Source organism: Cyanistes caeruleus, chromosome 16 (assembly GCF_971803275.1).
Source record: "Cyanistes caeruleus chromosome 16, bCyaCae1.hap1.1, whole genome shotgun sequence".
In the NCBI taxonomy this organism is placed as follows: Eukaryota; Metazoa; Chordata; class Aves; order Passeriformes; family Paridae; genus Cyanistes; species Cyanistes caeruleus.
In genome coordinates, this window is record NC_141716.1 from 14,756,343 (window position 1) to 14,773,305 (window position 16,963).

A 16,963-nucleotide genomic window follows, 5' to 3' on the forward strand; every position below is an offset into this window, starting at 1 on the left:
TGGAGCAGCTGCGCCGGCAATCCTCTGGCCAAGGGCAACCACTGGCCCAGGTGTGCAGAGAGAAGGAGCTGCTGGGCCAGGAGAAGGCTGCCCTTAAGGGAGGAATGGATAACATGGAACGGCACCGACAAGAGCTTTGCAAGCAGCTGGCAGAGACCAGGTAAAGGCAGGGAGCAGAATCTTTCAGATGTTTTTACATTCCGTGGAAGAATATGGAAATGTCTCCAAAAAAAGAGAAATATGCCACAATGTGAAGGTTATTTTTCTGACATCTAAAGCCAATAAAGCTCTCATGAGCCTTGGGCTCCTGTTTGTGCTGCCAAGCACATTCCTGTGGGAAGTCAAAAGCAAGCCACCCAGCCCTGAATTGAGTAGTAGTTAAAGCATGCAGAGGTTGAGTGAAACCTCAAGTTTCTCTTGCGTTTGGTTCCTTTTTGTGAGCATCCCTGGTTCACTGAACATCCCTCGTTCCTTACCAAGTAGCTTCACAAGATCCTGATCTTCAGAACTGAAGCCGCATCTTGAGCATTCCAGGCTCTTACCTGGGGACATTGGGAGTGTTTTGTTCTAGAAGGGGAAGTCCTGTATGTTTTCCCTTGTTGCTTGCTGCCATTGTGGGTGAAGCCAGAGGCTCCTGCTGAAAGTCTTGAGGCTTTCTGCTTCCAAGCCCGCTCTTGAGAAGTGTGGGCCAGGTGCTAGAGGTGGTTAGAGAGCAGCAGGGAAAGCCCTTTGGAATCCTCAACAACCTCTGGGGATTCTTGCTAATTGTTGATGGGCATCCACCTGCCAAACCCACTGAGGTCTCTTTGCATGGTCCCTCTCACTCTGTAAAGAAGGACAAGCCAATTGGGCTACTGCCTGCTTAGCCAACAACACTAAAATAAAGGTGGCAAGCCTACTCCTTGAGCTTGCATGAGTTTAAACAGCAGTCTCTGAATTCAAGTAGTTATTGTTCAGACAAAAGGGTGTTGGGATCTTTTACAAGTGCTGCCATGACCATGAGATTTTACTGTATCATGCAAAGTAGTTCTGAAGTCTCTTAAATACACGGTGTCTGGAAAATGATGTACCTTTATGTCCATTTTCAAGAGCATTAAAAAGTCAGGAGTCAGCCAGAGCAAGAGTCTGTCCTGTCCCCCTGCAGAGCAGCTTGCAAGTGCTGATGACAGAAGGGCTGTGAGCAGAGGCTGAGACTTTGCTCGTCAGCCCATCCTGTCTGGGCACAGCTCCCCAGTGTCATAGGTCAGGAACAGCAAGTGAAGCTTTGGCTGTTGAGGTCAAGTTGGGCTGGGCTGTGTGTGCTGTGCCAGGCCATAAGGAAGGCCAGGGCACTCCCTCAGAGGGCCCTGCTTTGCTATGGAAATGGCACAAAAGTGTCTTCTCTGGACGAGTTTCCATGTGACCCATTTTCCATAGTGATGTGTGGGGATCTTGAGCCTCGTTGTCCTGGAATAACCAGCTGTGGGTGTCAGGAGCAAGCAGCTCATGTCTCTCTGTATTTGCAATTTGTAGGTCAGCAAAAGGAGAGCCTGGAATCCAGCCTGTCTGCTGCTCAGCAGCAGATATCTCAGCTGGAGATGAGCAGGAACCATGTGGAGGCTCAAGTGCTCAGAGTCACGCAGGCCAAGGCAGTGGTAGAAGGTGAGGACCTCGTGTGCTTTGTTTGTGGTGCTGCCCCTGCCGAGAGAAGCTAAGCACCCTGTAAAGCCACCTCTGTCCACAGGGCTTCTGAGGAGTGGTGGGGCTGGAGGTCCTGAACGGGCCTGAGGTCAGTAAAGTCAGCAAAGACTCTGATTCCTGCTGTTGGTGATGTTTGCAGGACAAGTGAAATTCCTGCAACAAGAGCTGGAAGCAGAGAGAGCTCTCAGGATGAAAGAACAGGAAGAGACAGCTCAGCAGCTCATGCAGGCAGAGAATCCGTGTCAAGAAAGCCTCAGGCTTCAGGCAAAAGCTCAGCAACTGGAAATAAACAAGCTCCTGCACGACCTGGTAGGGGACAATATGCTTCTGAATTGTCCGAGCTGGGCCTGTGGGAAGGTTTAGCTCAAGCAGAACCTGAGAGTGAGAAAGGGCAGCAATCCTCTGCCAGAGGCTTCCAGCTGCTGGGCTGGGCAGCAGAGCCAGCATCTCAGACTTGGAGGTGTGTGAAGCCCCCCAGGCTGGTGCTGGGACAGTAAATGCAGCCACGGCTCCAGTGAGGGCGTAAGAGGAGTTCCAGAGCAGGTTGGGCAGTGCCCACCCAAAGTGAGACAGCCCAGGGCAGGATCATCCCTGAGTCCCTCCTACCACGGAGCAGATGCCATCATGCAGCAGATGCCAACATGGAGCAGATGCCATCAGTGCCACTGGCTGCAGGAGTGGGAACTCAGTTCCTTTCTTGCTGTGCCTCCATGATTGACACAGGGATTAGGTTTGGGCTGGAAGCCAATGGAACAGGCCCCTGGTCCTTCCGTGCTTGTGGCTGGGGCATCAGGGAGGGGAAGGTGACACCTCCTTTTGTGAGTGCTTGGGCTCAATGCTTGTGAAGGCTTTTCCCAACAGAAATGATTCCATGAGGCTGTGATTCTTGCAGCTGCTGAGCTTCCTCTTAAATTCCCAGACAGGACATGGTTTCTGGAGTGCAGAAAGCCAGTGCTGTTGTCTTTTCAGGTTGGGGTTTGTGGGATGGATGAAGCTTCACATCTTTCAGCAAGGAGCTTGCTGGGACTTCATCTTGCAAATTTCTCCTCCCCTCCTCAGGCAAGTGAACGTGAAAGGCACCGTGCTGAGGTGCTGGAACAATGGCAAGAAGAGAAGGCAAAGAGAGAGCGGGAACACGAGAAGGTGCTGCTTGAGCTGAGGCAGAAAGTTGCCACCCTGCAGGCCCAACAACAAGACGAACAAATTAGATTTGAAAAAGCCAAGCGACAGGTAATGGTTCTGAAGGGAGAACTGGTGTGATTTTTTGCAAGGCTGGAGCTGTGGAGATGGCAGGCTATGGGGGCTGTGTGGAGCATGTCCTCCATGTCCTCTCCATTGAATGTGGGCAGGTGAAAGGTGATCGGGTCTGTCTTTGGGACCAGGAATGAGCCCTCTCACAGGAAGCCAGGCAGAAACATCAGCTTTAAGTTGAGATTTTTGTGCTGCTCTTGTGTTCTGTTTTTCTAAGACATACCTCAGAGTTTCTTCACTGTTCTCTTGCCACTCCCCTTCTGGTGTGTGCTGGTAGGTGTTCAGTGCCAAAGTGAGATTGTAGGACTTTTCTGGGCACAGGGAGGGTGTAGCAGGAATGCTGACAAGGATGAGAAAAATCTATTTAACGATTCATCTGGAGTTTTTCTGAAGAGGAACCCAGAGATGTCTTCTGGGCTGTGTTTTAAGTCACTTCCTGGGCAGCTGTGGTTCCCCGGGGCAGACAGTGGCCCAGGGGAGCAGCAGCCAAGTGCTCTGAGGGCGCGTGAGCCCATCCGTCTTTGCCTCTTGCCACACAGATGTTGCAGGCAAGTGTGAAACCCTCTGCTCTTTGCTTCTGTGCAGGTGCTGCAGGAAGAGCAGAATGAGAAGAGGGCTTTAACAGAGACACTGCTCCAAACTCGGGGACAGCTCAGCCAAGCGTGCCAGCAGGTCCAGCAGCTCAGGCAGGAGGTGAAAGAGCAGCAAGAGAAGGGACAGGTAAGTCTGAGTAGGCAGGGAATGGAGTGCAGGGCAGGGACAAGGGCACAAAAGGCAGCTCCTGGGAGTGAGGAGGCAAGGGCTGCCTCAGGCTCTGGGAGCACAGAGCCTGGTAAACTCCAGAGCTCAGGCCAGGAAGGAGGGCTTGCAGTGCAAGCAGAGCTGGGTCGAGAAGCCACAAGAAGTGGCTGAAGGAATGGGATTTGGAGACAGCAAGTGCAAAAATCTGAGCCTGAGGGCAGGTCCCAGGAAGTCACTCTGCATTTTGTTGCCAGACCATCAAGGCAAAGCTGCAAGCTGAGCTGCAGGAAGCTCACGATGAAATATTGGCAGTGCAGAGGAGGCACAAGGAAGAACTTCAGGGCATCAGAGAGAGGAGATGAATGTCTTCCTTGAACAGAGGGATGCTCTACAAAAGCAGGTGAGTTGAAACAGCAGTGGCACTGCAGTCAGCCAGGGAGGACTCTGTGGCCTTCTTGCTTTTCCATGGCAGAGCAGCAGCTGATGGAGTGATCCCTGGGGCTGCCTCATGCTGTGGGGGCTCCATGGCAGCTGCTCTGAAGGACACTCAGTGCTCTGCTGAATCTCAGCTGCTGCCCCCTGGACAGCTGGGCCAGTCCTCTGGGCTGTTGGCCAGCAACCATCAGCATGGACTCCTGCTGGCCTCTTCTTGCTAGCCTTGGTTTGGGAGGTGCTTTTTCAGGTGGGCCACATAGAGACTTAACCAAGTTGTCCATCTCTATTGGGAATCTGCCAGTCCCAGGACAGGGAGAAAGGGAAAGTTTTCCTTTCTCATTCCTAAGTGCCTCTACTGTGGCTGACAGAGGCAGGCTGTGGCTGTCGCCTCTGACTGCTTTGTTCTGTTTGACTGGAGGTGGAAGAGTTGACATCTCAGCTGGCAGCCTCCCGAGAGTTCCTGGAAAGCAGAGTCCAGAGAGCCCAGCAAGATGTGAGCGAGGCCCAGGCACAGTCAAGGCAGAAGCAATTGGAGGCTGAACACATCCAGAAGAGGCTGGAGGAGGCAGAACATCAGAAGAAGGAGCTCCAAGTGAAGCTGCAGAAACTGGAGAGGGAATGGAGTGAATGCAAAGAAGTGGCACTGGAAAATTTTGAATTGCAGGCTTCCGTGAATGTCCTAGAGAGGGAAAGAGACAGGTAAATGAAAGCCTGTGGGACTCTGCAATGTGGTGAATGCATTCCCTCTTTGCCATCTTTGCACCTACCTGGGGCTCTGGCAGCATTTCCTAAGGGGCAGATTCTGAACTCTCCATGAAGACACATCTCATTATCTGTATGTTGTGTTCATTCTCTAATATTTTAAGCCTTCACTTGGAGTTTTTCTGAAGACAAAGGCTTTTGGGGTAGCTCTTTCCCTCTAGGGAGTGTTGTGCTGTTAGGTTAGGTTAGGTTAGGTTAGGTTAGGTTAGGTTAGGTTAGGTTAGGTGGGTGTGTTAACAGTGCTGGAGCTGCAGTGTAAGGAGCTGGATACATCCATCAGCTCCACCTTGGCTGCTGTAACTTGAAGGCTTTGGGATCTGATCAGCCTGGCATCTGATGCCTTTACTGGGCAGAACCTTCTTAAGGCCCTGAGTGCTGATCAAGCCCAGATTGCCCTGGGAGGCACCCAAGAAACAAGAATGTTTCTTGAAAGAAATTGGCCAGGAGACAAGACTCCTGTTTGATGCCTTTAATTAGGATTCAGCTCTTGGGGTGGGGGGCCCGAGGGCTTGTTTGCACCGTTCCCACACTGGCAGCTCCAAGGAGGAGGCACAATTCAGCTTTGCAGCACACACTGCAGAGCTGGGGCTTCCGTCCTCATGAGAGTAGCCAGAAGGCCTGTTGTTCTGGCTCGTTGTCTAGGGGTGTCAGTCCTTTCCAGTCCTCTTAGGTCATGGTGATGCAGGAAGATGGTTTCTAAGCAGGCTTAGGTGATGCAGGGAGATGATCTTAGCTTGCTAGAATATGTTTCCTTGTCCTTTTATTCCTCTGTTAGCTCATTGTTTTGGTGTCTTGCATGCCTTAGTTTGCATATTACTTGGTTGCACAGCTTCCTGGGAGTTTCTTTGTTCTAGTGTGGCACAGCAACCATGGGAGTTGTCTCCTTCTGTGGCATACCTTTCTAATGGGTTGCTTTTGTTAGTTTAATTTAGCCCCCATGGGAGCAGCTCTGTTACAGCAGTAGCAGGGAAGGAAGGGAAAGGTACAGGAATGTGTCATAAGAACCTTTAAAACACTTCAGAACCTGGTAAGTAATTAACATTACTAATAACCATCAGAGTAAACAAGGGGTACAAGGTTTATAAATGGGATAAGAACATTAACTGTACGTAACTAAACACAGTATTTTAACTGGGGTGGATTTCTTGAGAGATTTTATTCATGATATCTCTGGTGCATTGCTCCTGATAAAATGCCCCCCTGGTGCCTGGAGGGGCTCAAGCAGGGTCCCTGCCACCCTCCACACTCACAGGTGTTACTGACTGTGCAAAGAATGCAAGAAACCAGAGCAAGGTTAGGGGGGCTCCTCCAGCTGATCAAGTCAAGCCAGTCTTCAGTGCCACAGGATTCTTCTTCCAAGAAGAAGACAAAGGAAAGGCAGAGCACTCTTGCTTGCCTGGAGGTTTCTGCATCTTCCATCAGCTTGAGCTCCAAGCCTCTGTTGCCACTTCTGCCTTGGGCCTTTGTTCCTCCAGCTGAAAGTAGGATGGGTGCTGGTAAATCTCAGGGAACTTCCCAGACGACCCCTGGCTGTAGGGTGCTGCTCCTCCTACCTGGACATACAAGATGGGGGAAGGAAACGTCTCTTCCATGTTGACCAAACCTCTTCCCCTTGGAGCCTGGTTAGTCAGAAGAAAATTCTTCCTCTTCCCTAATGTCTACATTGCAGGATTTTGTTAGGTTTGTATTCACTTTCCCAGCTCAAATAGAAGGTAGGCCATGAAGGCAGGAACTCCCTGTTCTTTCAGGAACAAAAGCAGAGTGGGCACATGCTGGGCTGTGACTGCAGGGGGAACAAACAGCCAAGTTGTTTAGACAAACCTCATCGGACAGAGCAGTTTTCTCTGAGGTGGTTCAAGTCCTAGGAGTTTATAAAATGTGATACCATTAGTAATGAGTTGCATGCTTCCCTTCTAGGCTGATTCTGTCTCTGGAGGAAAAGAGCATGGATCTCAGATTGCTGGAAGAAAGGAACCAGGCGCTGAACAATGAGCTGTCTCAGTTTCATTCTGCTCTTCAGCAGGCCGAACAACTCTCTTCAATTTGTGCAGGACAACTGAAGCAGCTCAACACCCAGGTAAGCTGTGCACTCCATCCTCTTCTCCAGGGACACACAACACCACCTTTGGCATGCTAGTCCCAACCTCTTTCCCCTCCCAGCAGCATCCACATGTTCTTCCCAGGCCTGCTGCTGCTGCTGCACCCTCAGGCCAAGGCTGGATCTGGTGTCTGCTGCCAAAGTTTTCCCCCATTCTCTCCTGGGTCCCAGCAGGAAATCTGGGAGCAGAAGCAGCAGCACACTCCTCTGGAGCTTCTCTGTCCCTCTGTTAGCAGTGCTGTCCCTGACAGGATTGGTGCCTGTGCCAGGCACTGAGCAATGTGGGGACACAGACGTGGCTATGGCAGGCTGGGCAGGGCACTTCCACCACAGCCAGTTCAGCCCGTGTTCAGAGCTGCAGCCTCAAGGGTGCCCCTTGCCTCCCTTCCCCTGTTTTCTCTACCTTTGTCTCTACTGGATTCCTGGTTCTGCACCTTCTGTTTCTGGTGTATTTCTACCTGAAGTCTTTTCTCCTTCAATGCTCTCCCTACTGCCCGCTCTGCTGCCTCAGGAGCAGCCCAGTCCCTGAGGCTCTCTGCATCCATCTTCCAGATCCAGGCCCTGCAGGATGCAGTGACAGAGAAGGCAGCTCAGCAGGACACTCGAGAGAAGGAGCTGCTGCAGGAGCTGGAAAAGTCCCAAGCAGGAGAACAGAGCTTGAGGGACGCTGTGCATGTGCTGCAGGTTGAGATGTCTGAGCTGCGTCTGAGGCTCCAGAGCTCTGAGGAAAGAGCAGAGGCCATGGCCACACACTGTGAGGCCATGGAGATGGAGCTGAGGATGGCTCAGGCTGACAACAACCAAATCAAGGCCTGCAATCAGGAGCTGCAGACACTGTTGGAGGAAACTCAGCAAGGTACAACTTCTCTCCCATCCATTGCCCCATCCTGTTCCACCAGCGGGGATCTCTGATCCCATGCAGAGGTAAAGGCCTTTGCCCAGAGATGGCAGACAGGAAAAACAACCAGCACGAGACTTATCCATCCAGGCGCCAGTCAAAGTTTATCTCAAGGATGATGCTGTGGCTGGCGGTGCCAACTGGCTCTGCTGTGGCTGATCCCATACACAGCTGGTGCCTTTCAGGTGCTGTGTCTGTGCTAAGCAGCTGGAGCTGGATGCCTCAGCTCAATTCCCCCAAATTTCAGGCCCTGTCAAAGCCTCCAGGCTATTGGCCTCTCTGGAGCAGGGCTGCACAGGCATCCCAGCTGCTTTGTCTCTCTTGGATTGTTCACTCTGCACAAGGCCAAGAGCAAACACACTTTGCTATTCCTCTGAACCTTGCCCCTGCCATTCCTGCATTTTTCTCTGCCTGGAAGTTTCCTTCATTTCTCTCAGTTTTGGAAGCTCTTGTGGGCTTAAGGCCTGGCAAACCTCGGCAGGCAGAGAAGACAGTGCTGTTGTCTCTGCAGGGTGCCCATCAGTTTACTTTGCTTTGCTTTCTCCCTTCTCTTTCCCCTTCCCTCCTGCAGCAATATGGAGGGCAGAACAGCAGAAGACCTCTCTAGAAACTGCCTTGAAGGAAGAGGCTGTGACTGTTCGTCAGAGGTGGCATCACTGCAGAGGAAACTGGAGAGTCAGGAGAAGGAAAGGAAGGATGTGCTGGTGAGAATGGCAGATGCCACAAAGGGCCATTTCCTAGCTATGTTTGCACCTTGTGTTACCAGTTCTAAGGAGCACCTTTTTCCAGTTTAACTTTCCTAATTGCATTCTTCTGAACAAGGAGGAAATGATGTTGTAGCCATGTCAAAGCCAGTTAGCACTGAGGCTGCTGATTTTCCTCCATGCTGGAGTTCTGTGCCCTGGAAGCTTTAGTTCTCCATGTCCACACTGTCTCCATTGACATTGCATGGTTTGGGCAATTCCTTGCGTCCAAATCCATGTTCAGATTTCTAAATATCTGGAGCTGGCAGGAGGGATGAGAAGACCTAGGTTGCTGTTATTTGAAAGGTGTTTGGCCTTGGCCGTGTGAGAGCAGGCAGTGGGGAGAGAAGAGAGGAAAGCCAGGTGCTGATGAAGATCAGGACGTGTGCCTGCAAGGGGAGAACTCGTCCTGAGTGGCAGCAGGGAATGAAAGACTGATCTGGCCATTGGTGCTGCAAGAGAGGGCAGTGGGGCTCTCGGGGATGCTGCCATGGAAAGTCTACACAGGAGTGTTGGAAAACCACTCCTGTTGCCCCAAGGCCTTGGAATGAAATGCTGAGGGTGTTTGCTCCTCCTTCCTGATGGAGAGCACATCCTCATGGCACTGCCTAAATCCTGCTTAGCATTGACTTGAAATCCTGGCTGCAGTTCTGGCAGCTCGTGCCCAAAGGAACACGGGAGTGGAGCTGCCAGAGGTCGGGGACGGGCAGAAAGGAAGCTGGGATGGGCTGAGCGAGCTGGGAAAGAGGCAGCGTCAAGGGGGGGACCCAGCCAAGGTCTGCAGCAGCCCGAGAGGCAGAGAGAGGGGGGCAGCACGTGCCTGCCCCTGCAGCAGGAGTCCAGATCTGGTGTGAGAAGCAAACCAAGGGAGGCAATGAGTGAGTCTTCTTCTCCCTGTTTTAGCAGCATGAACGGGAATTGTACCACCAGCAGCTGAGGGACCTGGAAAAGGACATGGGTGAACCTGACATCCAAAGAGGGAAGAAGATAACCCAGGAATTGGAAGTGGAGAGGGAAGACATGCAAGAAGAGTTGGACCACGGGACTGCTGCTGCTTTGAAGAAGAGAGGAAGAGAAGAAATCAAAGGGACAGAGAATGCTCAACTCCTGAGTGCTGCACTGAGGAAGAGCGAAATGGCCAAAGGGACTCTGAAGAAAAACTTTGTAATCCTGCAGAGAAAATCTCCTGACAACTGCATGGGCCAGTCTCATCTCCAGGTAGGCACAGGCACTGACCTTCAGTCCACTCCAATGTCCCTGAAGTATTCCAGTGATATTTCCCATAAAGAAGTGGGACTCTATATCCCTGTGAGTCCAGGCCTGCTTGGCCAAAGCAGCCCAGGCTGCAGCAGGCAGCCTTGTCTGTCTCCAGCCAGAGACCATTGACTGGCAGATTGTTTCCTGGCACGCCCAGAATGACTGCTACAGCTCTGGAGTTTGCTGTTCAGGTCAGCTGCAGGCCAAATGCTGGGCATGGGGAGCTGCTTCTCCTGTGCCCACACAAGATCATGGCAACACGTGGGGATTTGGATTTGGTGTGGGAGGGAATGCAGCAAGTGAGTAGTTTTGTACTGAGAGAGCCAAACAGAAGCTGCACTGCTGGTGCCACATGGATGCTTTGTGAGACAGATTTCCAAGGGACAGCTTTTGTGGTGTCTGAAATAAGGGAATCATCTCTTCTCTGAATACCCAGCAGGCTGTTGGAGCAGAAGGGAAGCAGCTATCAGAGCACTCCAGGAAGGTCGTGGAACATGTACAGGATGTGGCTGCAACATCAGCAAAAGACAAGACAGAGAATCTTGGATCAACCACTGTGCCCAGGAGGACTCTCGAGCAGGTAAAGTACACCACCTGTGCAGAGCCTCAGGCTCCTCTGGAGCACAGCACGTTTGCCCAGGCAGTGCTTTGCAGTGCCCTGCTTGTTTCCTTGCCTCTCCCTGTCCCTGCTGCAGGCACAGCCTTTTGTTTGTTCTGTCTGTTGCGGCAGCCCATGGCTTTCTCAAAGGTGCCTTCACTGCACTGTCTCCCTCCCTGGCCCCGTGTCCCTGGACACACCCTGGCCTCTCTTGCGCAGCCCCCAGCGAGAGCTTTTTGCCCCCAGTGTTGTCTGGTGCAATTCAGGCTCTCAGAGCAGAGATCTTGCATTGATGTCCAGAGGTTCTTTTGCTCCATGTTTGCTGACAGGTTTCTGTGACCTTTCTCCCATCCAATGTGCAGGTGGAACCTGAAGGAAGAAGAATCAGAACTTTTAGGAGAGTGTTCCCCCCAGAGTCCTTTACGTTCAGTGTCTCCAAGTCTGAGCAGCAAAATAGGTCAACTTCTGAAAGAAGCTCCAGCAGCTCAGGGGAGCAGCAGTAGCCCTCCTGCTGATGCACAGCCTGTGGAGCAAGGGGTCAGTGGCCCAAATGTGTCCTTTGGAAATCAGAGTTGGGTTCCTCACTGCTGTTGGAACTCGCTCTGCTAGACCTGTGGGGGCTGAGGGATGTACGTGGGAAGGGTTTGGCAGCCTTGGACTGGACTTGTTGATCATCTGAGCTCTGTTCAGGGCCAGTCTGGGAGCCTGTTCCTTTCCCCTTCCCCGAGGGCAGAGTGTTGGTGAGGGCTGCAGTTGGAGGCTGTCTCTGCCCTGACAGCCGGTACCGTGGGGCTGTGGATGCTGCTGCCAGCGTGGGCTTGTGTGAGCCGGGCCTTGTGCCTCTTTCAGGTGTCCCTGCTGCAGTCACAGCTGGCCCGAGACCGACAGCACCACCTGGAGAGCTGTGCAGGGAGCAGGCACGAGACACTCCCGTTGAGTCACAGGGAGCAGAAGGGATCTCCTTGCTTCCTAAACTTCTCAGAGAGGAGCCATGGAGCAGCTGGATGTAGTATTAGCCTTAGATTTTGTCACTAGTTTATGTTTAAAGCATAGTTATAGGTGTAAGTGAACCTTTATACAACTGTGTTTCATAGGATGTAGGATGTATTTATAGACAAATAAAGAGTTTGTTATGATCATGATTAAACTAAAAGATCTTTATTGGAATTACTTACTACCCAGTACACGGAACTATAACTTCCAGTGTAGTGTGTTACATTTGATGCAACTTTGAATCAATTCTATTCAAGCCAGCAAAACCAATTCTTAATTAGAGATTGAGCACCCAAACCAATGATCATGGGCAAAGATTTCTCTCAGCCTCAAGGAGTGACACTGAGGGACATGATCACTCCAGGGAGGAATCTGCAGAAAGGAGACATGTGCCATAATCCACTTTGGTGAGGGCAGGAGACTCCTGCCATGTGTGGAGCTTTTTCATTTGTCCTTAGGAAACTGCAACCTGTTTTAGTCTGAGAGTCACAGAATCTCAGGCTGGGTGAGGTTGGAGGTACTTCTGGAGGTCACCTTGCACAGCCCCTGCCCCATCAGGACCACCCAGAGACAGCTGCCCAGGATGTGTCCAGGTGGCTTTTGAGTCACCTGCTGCATCACCTCCCTGGGCACCTGCACCAGTGCTCAGCCACCCTCCCAGTGCAGAAGTGTCTCCTGAGCTCACAGGGCCCCTCCTGTGTGTCACTTTGTGCCCGTGGCCCCTGGGGCTGTCCCTGACCCCATCCCCTCTGCAGCCCCACCCTGGGTATTTATCCCCAGGGATGAGATGCCCTGAGCGTGCTGTGCTCCAGGCTGGGCAGTCCCAGCTCTCTCAGCCTCTCCTCATGGCAGAGATGCTCCAGCCCCTCCATCATGGCCCATCATGGCCCTGTGCTGGGCTCTGTCCAGTCTGTCCCTGTCCCCTGTACTGGGCAGCCCAGCTCTGGGCCCAGCACTCCAAGGCTGCCTCACTGGTGTGGAGCAGAGGGGAAGAAACCCTTCCCTGTGCCATGTGTGGCACCACTTCCATATTCAGAAAGATTTGGCAGGATTTACAACAGGAATTTCTGCTCCATATCTTATGTGGGAAAAAATGTAATGATCCATGCTCCCTCTCACTGGTGGTGAGTAAAGGAAGAGTAGTCCTTTTGTTGGTGACAATGGATGTCAGCTGCATAGGAACCGTGCCAGACTGGTGTGACCTACTGTGGGAAGGTGCACTCTGAGGGATGTAAAAGCTGGGGTGTAGAGATCATTTGAAGACTATTCTTCAAACCATATAAGCCCCTAATTTGTCGAGATGGGGAAAACAATTCGTAGGCAAGTGTGGATGCTAACTCTGAAACAGAGAGCATGTGAAACTGCAGGCCACATAGCTTTCTCAGTCTTGCCTGAGAAAGTGGCCTGGGAAATTATGAGGAGGATTTAAAACAATCCTCAGAGACAGAAAGCAGCCTTGCAGGTGCTGTTTGTCTGTTCCTTGTTTTCTTTGCAGGAGAAGGTCAAGGGGTGGTGTGCCCCACTGACCAATGATGGTGATGTAGTAGTTTACTAACCAGTAAGAGTTTCTTTTCTGTACTTTCCACGTATCGGTCTATAAAAAAGACTTGAAGTAATAAACTAAGAGAAATTCTCCTGATCGACTCCATAGAGCGTCTTTGTCGTTCATTCTCGCCGTTCCTAATAGAGCGACAGGCAAGGGCTGTGTGCTGGTTTTGCATTGATGGATATTTGGGCAAGAAGGAAGAAAGCACCCATAGAAATTATTTCTCTGACAGAAGCTAAGAGCTTCCTCTGTGTTTGGAAAAAAACAATAGCTGGCTAGTTCCGAGAACTGACAACTTATTGAACCACTTAGAAGCTTGGTTCGCCTCTATGAGATGCACATTTTAAAAACAGACAAGGCCTGGAAAGCTCTCTTGGCTTCTGGCCTTGAACAGGTGACTGGGGCCCGGCTCCCCGCACAGCCTGAGGGGTCTGGTGGGGCCAGGCCCGGCTCTGCTGCGGCGCTGGCCCCTCCTGGGAAGTTCGCTGGGTCTGTTGCGGCGGGGGGCTGGGACCCCTTCCCAGGGGGGCTGAGCCCTTCCCGGGAAGCCCGCCGAGCCCTTCCCAGTGGCACCGCCAGGCCAGGCAGGGCCAGGGCTGAAATTCTGCCGCTGCTGGGTTTTACCAGAAACTGCCAGGCAGAGGGAGGGGTAGCCATCGGCCCACGGCGTGCTGCCTTGGAGTCCTGGCCTGGCTGCTGAGATCCTAGCCGCCCTCCCCCAGCACAGCTACCGAGAATCCTCCACCACAAACAGCTCCGGCTGCTGCCCTGGCAGACACCCCATGACCGTCCACAGGTCTGGGCACCATTTAACCCTTTCAGTGCACAGATGAGACCCACAGAGCACGATTCTCACCTCGGCTGAGAGAAAAGAACAGAGTGACGACACGTAGAAAGACAAAGTTGAAGACCGAGGTCAGGAAAGAAAGAGTCAAGCGTCTGATGGAAGGTAAATGAGGAGATGCCTTAGTATTGAGCCTGAAAGCACTTTTGGTAAGGCCAGGGAGATGGGCTATGATCCACTAAAATATCCCCTTTAATTCAGGGGAAAGTATAGGGGGATAAAGTGTTCAAACTGTCTATGTGACAAAGGCATCCACTGATGAAGCAGTGTAGATGTTGAAAGAGCTGTGATCCCATCAGAAGCTTGAACAGAGAGACACAGAGAGACAGTGATGAAGACCCTTTGCCCCCAGGGAGGGAAGACCTCTGTTCCCAGAGATGAAAATGATTGCAGAGATAAATGAAGAGCACCTTTGGTTTTGAAGAACTCATCCTTAAAAGAATAGCCCATAAGTTGACATAGCCCATAATTGCAACTGTAGAAAGGCTGTGAAAATGGGAGCAACTTCACAATTGCAGGTTTGTTTTTTTTCCCCAGGCAGCTGCTATTTGTGAAAATGAAAAGCCCCAAGGGAATTGTTTCTTGTGGAGAAGTCTCCATGGCATGGCAAGAGAAAATTCCTCTCCCTACAAGAACTCATGAAAGACTATTGTAGATTTAGTAAGTGATTTTAAATCCCCAGGTGTTGTCTCTGTGTTGTCTGTTGGAAAAGAAGCCTGGCAGGGGGAGGAAAACTGTTCTGAGGGTTTTATTCTGACTCTTTTTATAATTTTAGTTTTGTTAATAAAGTTTTCTTCTGTCTTGGTTTGGAAGACAGGTGTCTGCTAGGGAGGGCAGGAGCCTCCCTTGGAATGAAAATGTAAACCCCCTCCCTCCAAATTACTATAATTTTGAAATCAAGGGTCTCTCAGGCAGAGATCTGGGGATAGGAATAACAGTTCTTTACTATTATGTGCAACAAGGCCAACAACAATAACTACAGCATTAACAACAAAACAGAACCAAGGACCCTGTGACAACCTTCTCAGCCAAGGCAGGAAGGGATGGAGGAGAGGCTTTGCTTCACAAACCCCCTCGGGCGGGCAGTCCCGGTGCTCCTGCAGGGCTCTGAGGAACACTCAGCTGGAACAGCAGGGATGAGCAGAGATCCTGGGCCAGTGGATGAGGTGTATCAGCAGCTCCACAGCAGTGGCTGGCACTGCCACATCTCAGCAGGACAGGGGGCACAAGGCCCACTGATGAAGAGGGAAGAAGAAGCAGCAGCAGCTTCATCTGGGTGATGGCAAATTCTCTTCTCCAAAACCTCAACAGCTCCAAGAGAGAGTGTCTTGCTCTCCAGCCCAAGAAACCAGCCAGCCCCCAGCTGTCCCCCACCCTCCCTTTTCCCTGCATCTCTTCCCCCCTGGCCCAGCCAAGCTCTTTGTGTTTCTCAAGTACTCACTAAGTACCAGCAGTCAGATTTCCCTGCCACTAAAGGGTAAAAATTCCATAGCTGAGAAGGAACAAGAAGGAGGACACCGAACCCCCAACATCTTCATACCTTTTAAGTATTGAGCCTGTTTTGCCCTCCTCCTAATCCATATCTCACAGCAAGAAATAAGTACGTTCACTAGTAATTTTAGCCAGCACTAGACCCACCACATCATTTGGTGTATTGGCTGGGAAACTCAAATTGGTGAACTACAGGCTGAAACTGCAATTCTGTGAGTTCCTTTACCTCCTAGGTCAGTTTTTCCATTAATGATAGCAGATTGTCCTGGTTTAAAAGACAGATGTCTGCCAAGAAAGCTGGAAATCTTCCTGGAATGGAAAGATTGCCCCCTTCCTCCAAATTGTAACTTGAAATGACAGGGCTTCCAGGCAATTATATGGGAAAAGGAATAACAGTTCTGTTTAAAATGACATGTAATATTGGCTTTTGCATTTCTGTATTAGCTTTTACTTGTTGGTATTGGATCATAAGTATTTGGATATGGTACAATTTGTAACTCTTTTTGGCTGCTTGTTAGTGTAACACAATCTATTAGTTTTGCACTGTAAAGCTTGCAGAAATAGTGGTGCGATGACTGTATTATATTGTAGGCCTTAGCAAACCACAAAATGTTAAAATGCTCCTATGCAACTAAAAGAATGGTGTAAAGCAATCATGCTTGTTTCCCCCACATCTGCTGACTGACCTCTCTAAGTGATAACAGTGACATAAACTAGAGCGCTGGAGAAGAATTTTAGAAGAACTCTTTATCAGGGTGTGGAACAACAGGGTGGAAACAGGAGAAGAAATAAAATATATGGACTTAACCCACAGGATATCATACAGAAAAGTTGGAGTGTAAAACTAAACAAAAGAGTTCTTGAGACATCAAAAATCTCACAAGAATGTTTGAATAATGCATGAAACACATGAATGTGCATGTACCTCCTGTAATATAACAGTATATCGGGAACATTTTCTGAAGCTAATGTAGTGGTTTAGATTACCAATTTAAGTTTCCTGGCCAATGCACCAAATAATGTGGTGGCTTTTAGCGCTAGCTAAAACCACCAGGGTACTTACTAATTTCTTGCTGTGAGATATGGATTAGGAGAAGGGCAAAACAGGCCTAAAACTTAAAAGGAATAAAGAAACTTTATTAACAGAACCACAAGAATAAGAAGCATCAGAATAAAACCTCCCAAAAACTTTTTTCCTTGCCCAACTGACAATGTAGAGACAAAGCCTGGGATGTTAAAGCAGCACCAACTGTACAATAGTCTTTCATCAGTCTTTGTAGGGAGAGCAGTTTTCTCTTGTGCCATGGAGACTTCACAAGACAGAGTTTTCTTGTGGCTTTTCATTTATACGAGTGACAGCTGCCTGGGGAAAAAAAACTCTGCCATCGTGCCCTCCTAGAGGTGTGCCCTCCATTTGAACAGCCCTCCTAGAGGTGTGTCCATGGGCCATGAACTCATGGGGTATTATTTTAAGGATGAGTTATTCAAAGGCAAAGGTTATTTCCATCTGTCTCTGTGATCATCTTTGGGAACAGAGGTTTTCTTCTTCTCTCCCTGAGGGCAAACGGTCTTCAGCTCTCATCTCTCTCTTTCTCTGTTCAAGCCTCTCATGGGATCACAGTTACT

General features: G+C 50.4%; 2 protein-coding genes across 2 annotated transcripts in view; both read left to right on the top strand.

Annotated features, from left to right (window-relative positions):
* The first annotated feature begins 1,823 nt into the window (after positions 1 to 1,823).
* LOC147650262 (uncharacterized) lies at positions 1,824 to 7,823 on the top strand. Its single transcript, XM_086853501.1, has 4 exons — positions 1,824 to 1,989; positions 2,740 to 2,910; positions 3,517 to 3,651; positions 3,927 to 7,823. The coding sequence occupies exons 1-4, from the start codon at positions 1,870 to 1,872 to the stop codon at positions 4,032 to 4,034; spliced, it is 534 nt and encodes a 177-aa protein (XP_086709627.1). The 5' UTR covers positions 1,824 to 1,869; the 3' UTR covers positions 4,035 to 7,823.
* A 1,691-nt stretch (positions 7,824 to 9,514) lies between these two features.
* Positions 9,515 to 16,963, top strand: part of LOC147650263 (uncharacterized) — a 241,358-nt gene continuing 233,909 nt past the window's right edge. The window contains exon 1 of the mRNA XM_086853494.1: positions 9,515 to 9,826. The gene's annotated coding sequence lies outside the window, so the exon portion shown is untranslated. The remainder of the gene's footprint in view (positions 9,827 to 16,963) is intronic.

What these genes read in the sequence shown, in the direction of transcription:
- LOC147650262 (XM_086853501.1), top strand. Translation starts at nt 1,870, where the DNA reads ATGAAAGAACAGGAAGAGACAGCTCAGCAGCTCATGCAGGCAGAGAAT. An exon ending in ACAAGCTCCTGCACGACCTG is followed by an intron (nt 1,990 to 2,739) that starts GTAGGGGACAAT and finishes TCCCCTCCTCAG; the next exon opens with GCAAGTGAACGTGAAAGGCA. An exon ending in TTGAAAAAGCCAAGCGACAG is followed by an intron (nt 2,911 to 3,516) that starts GTAATGGTTCTG and finishes GCTTCTGTGCAG; the next exon opens with GTGCTGCAGGAAGAGCAGAA.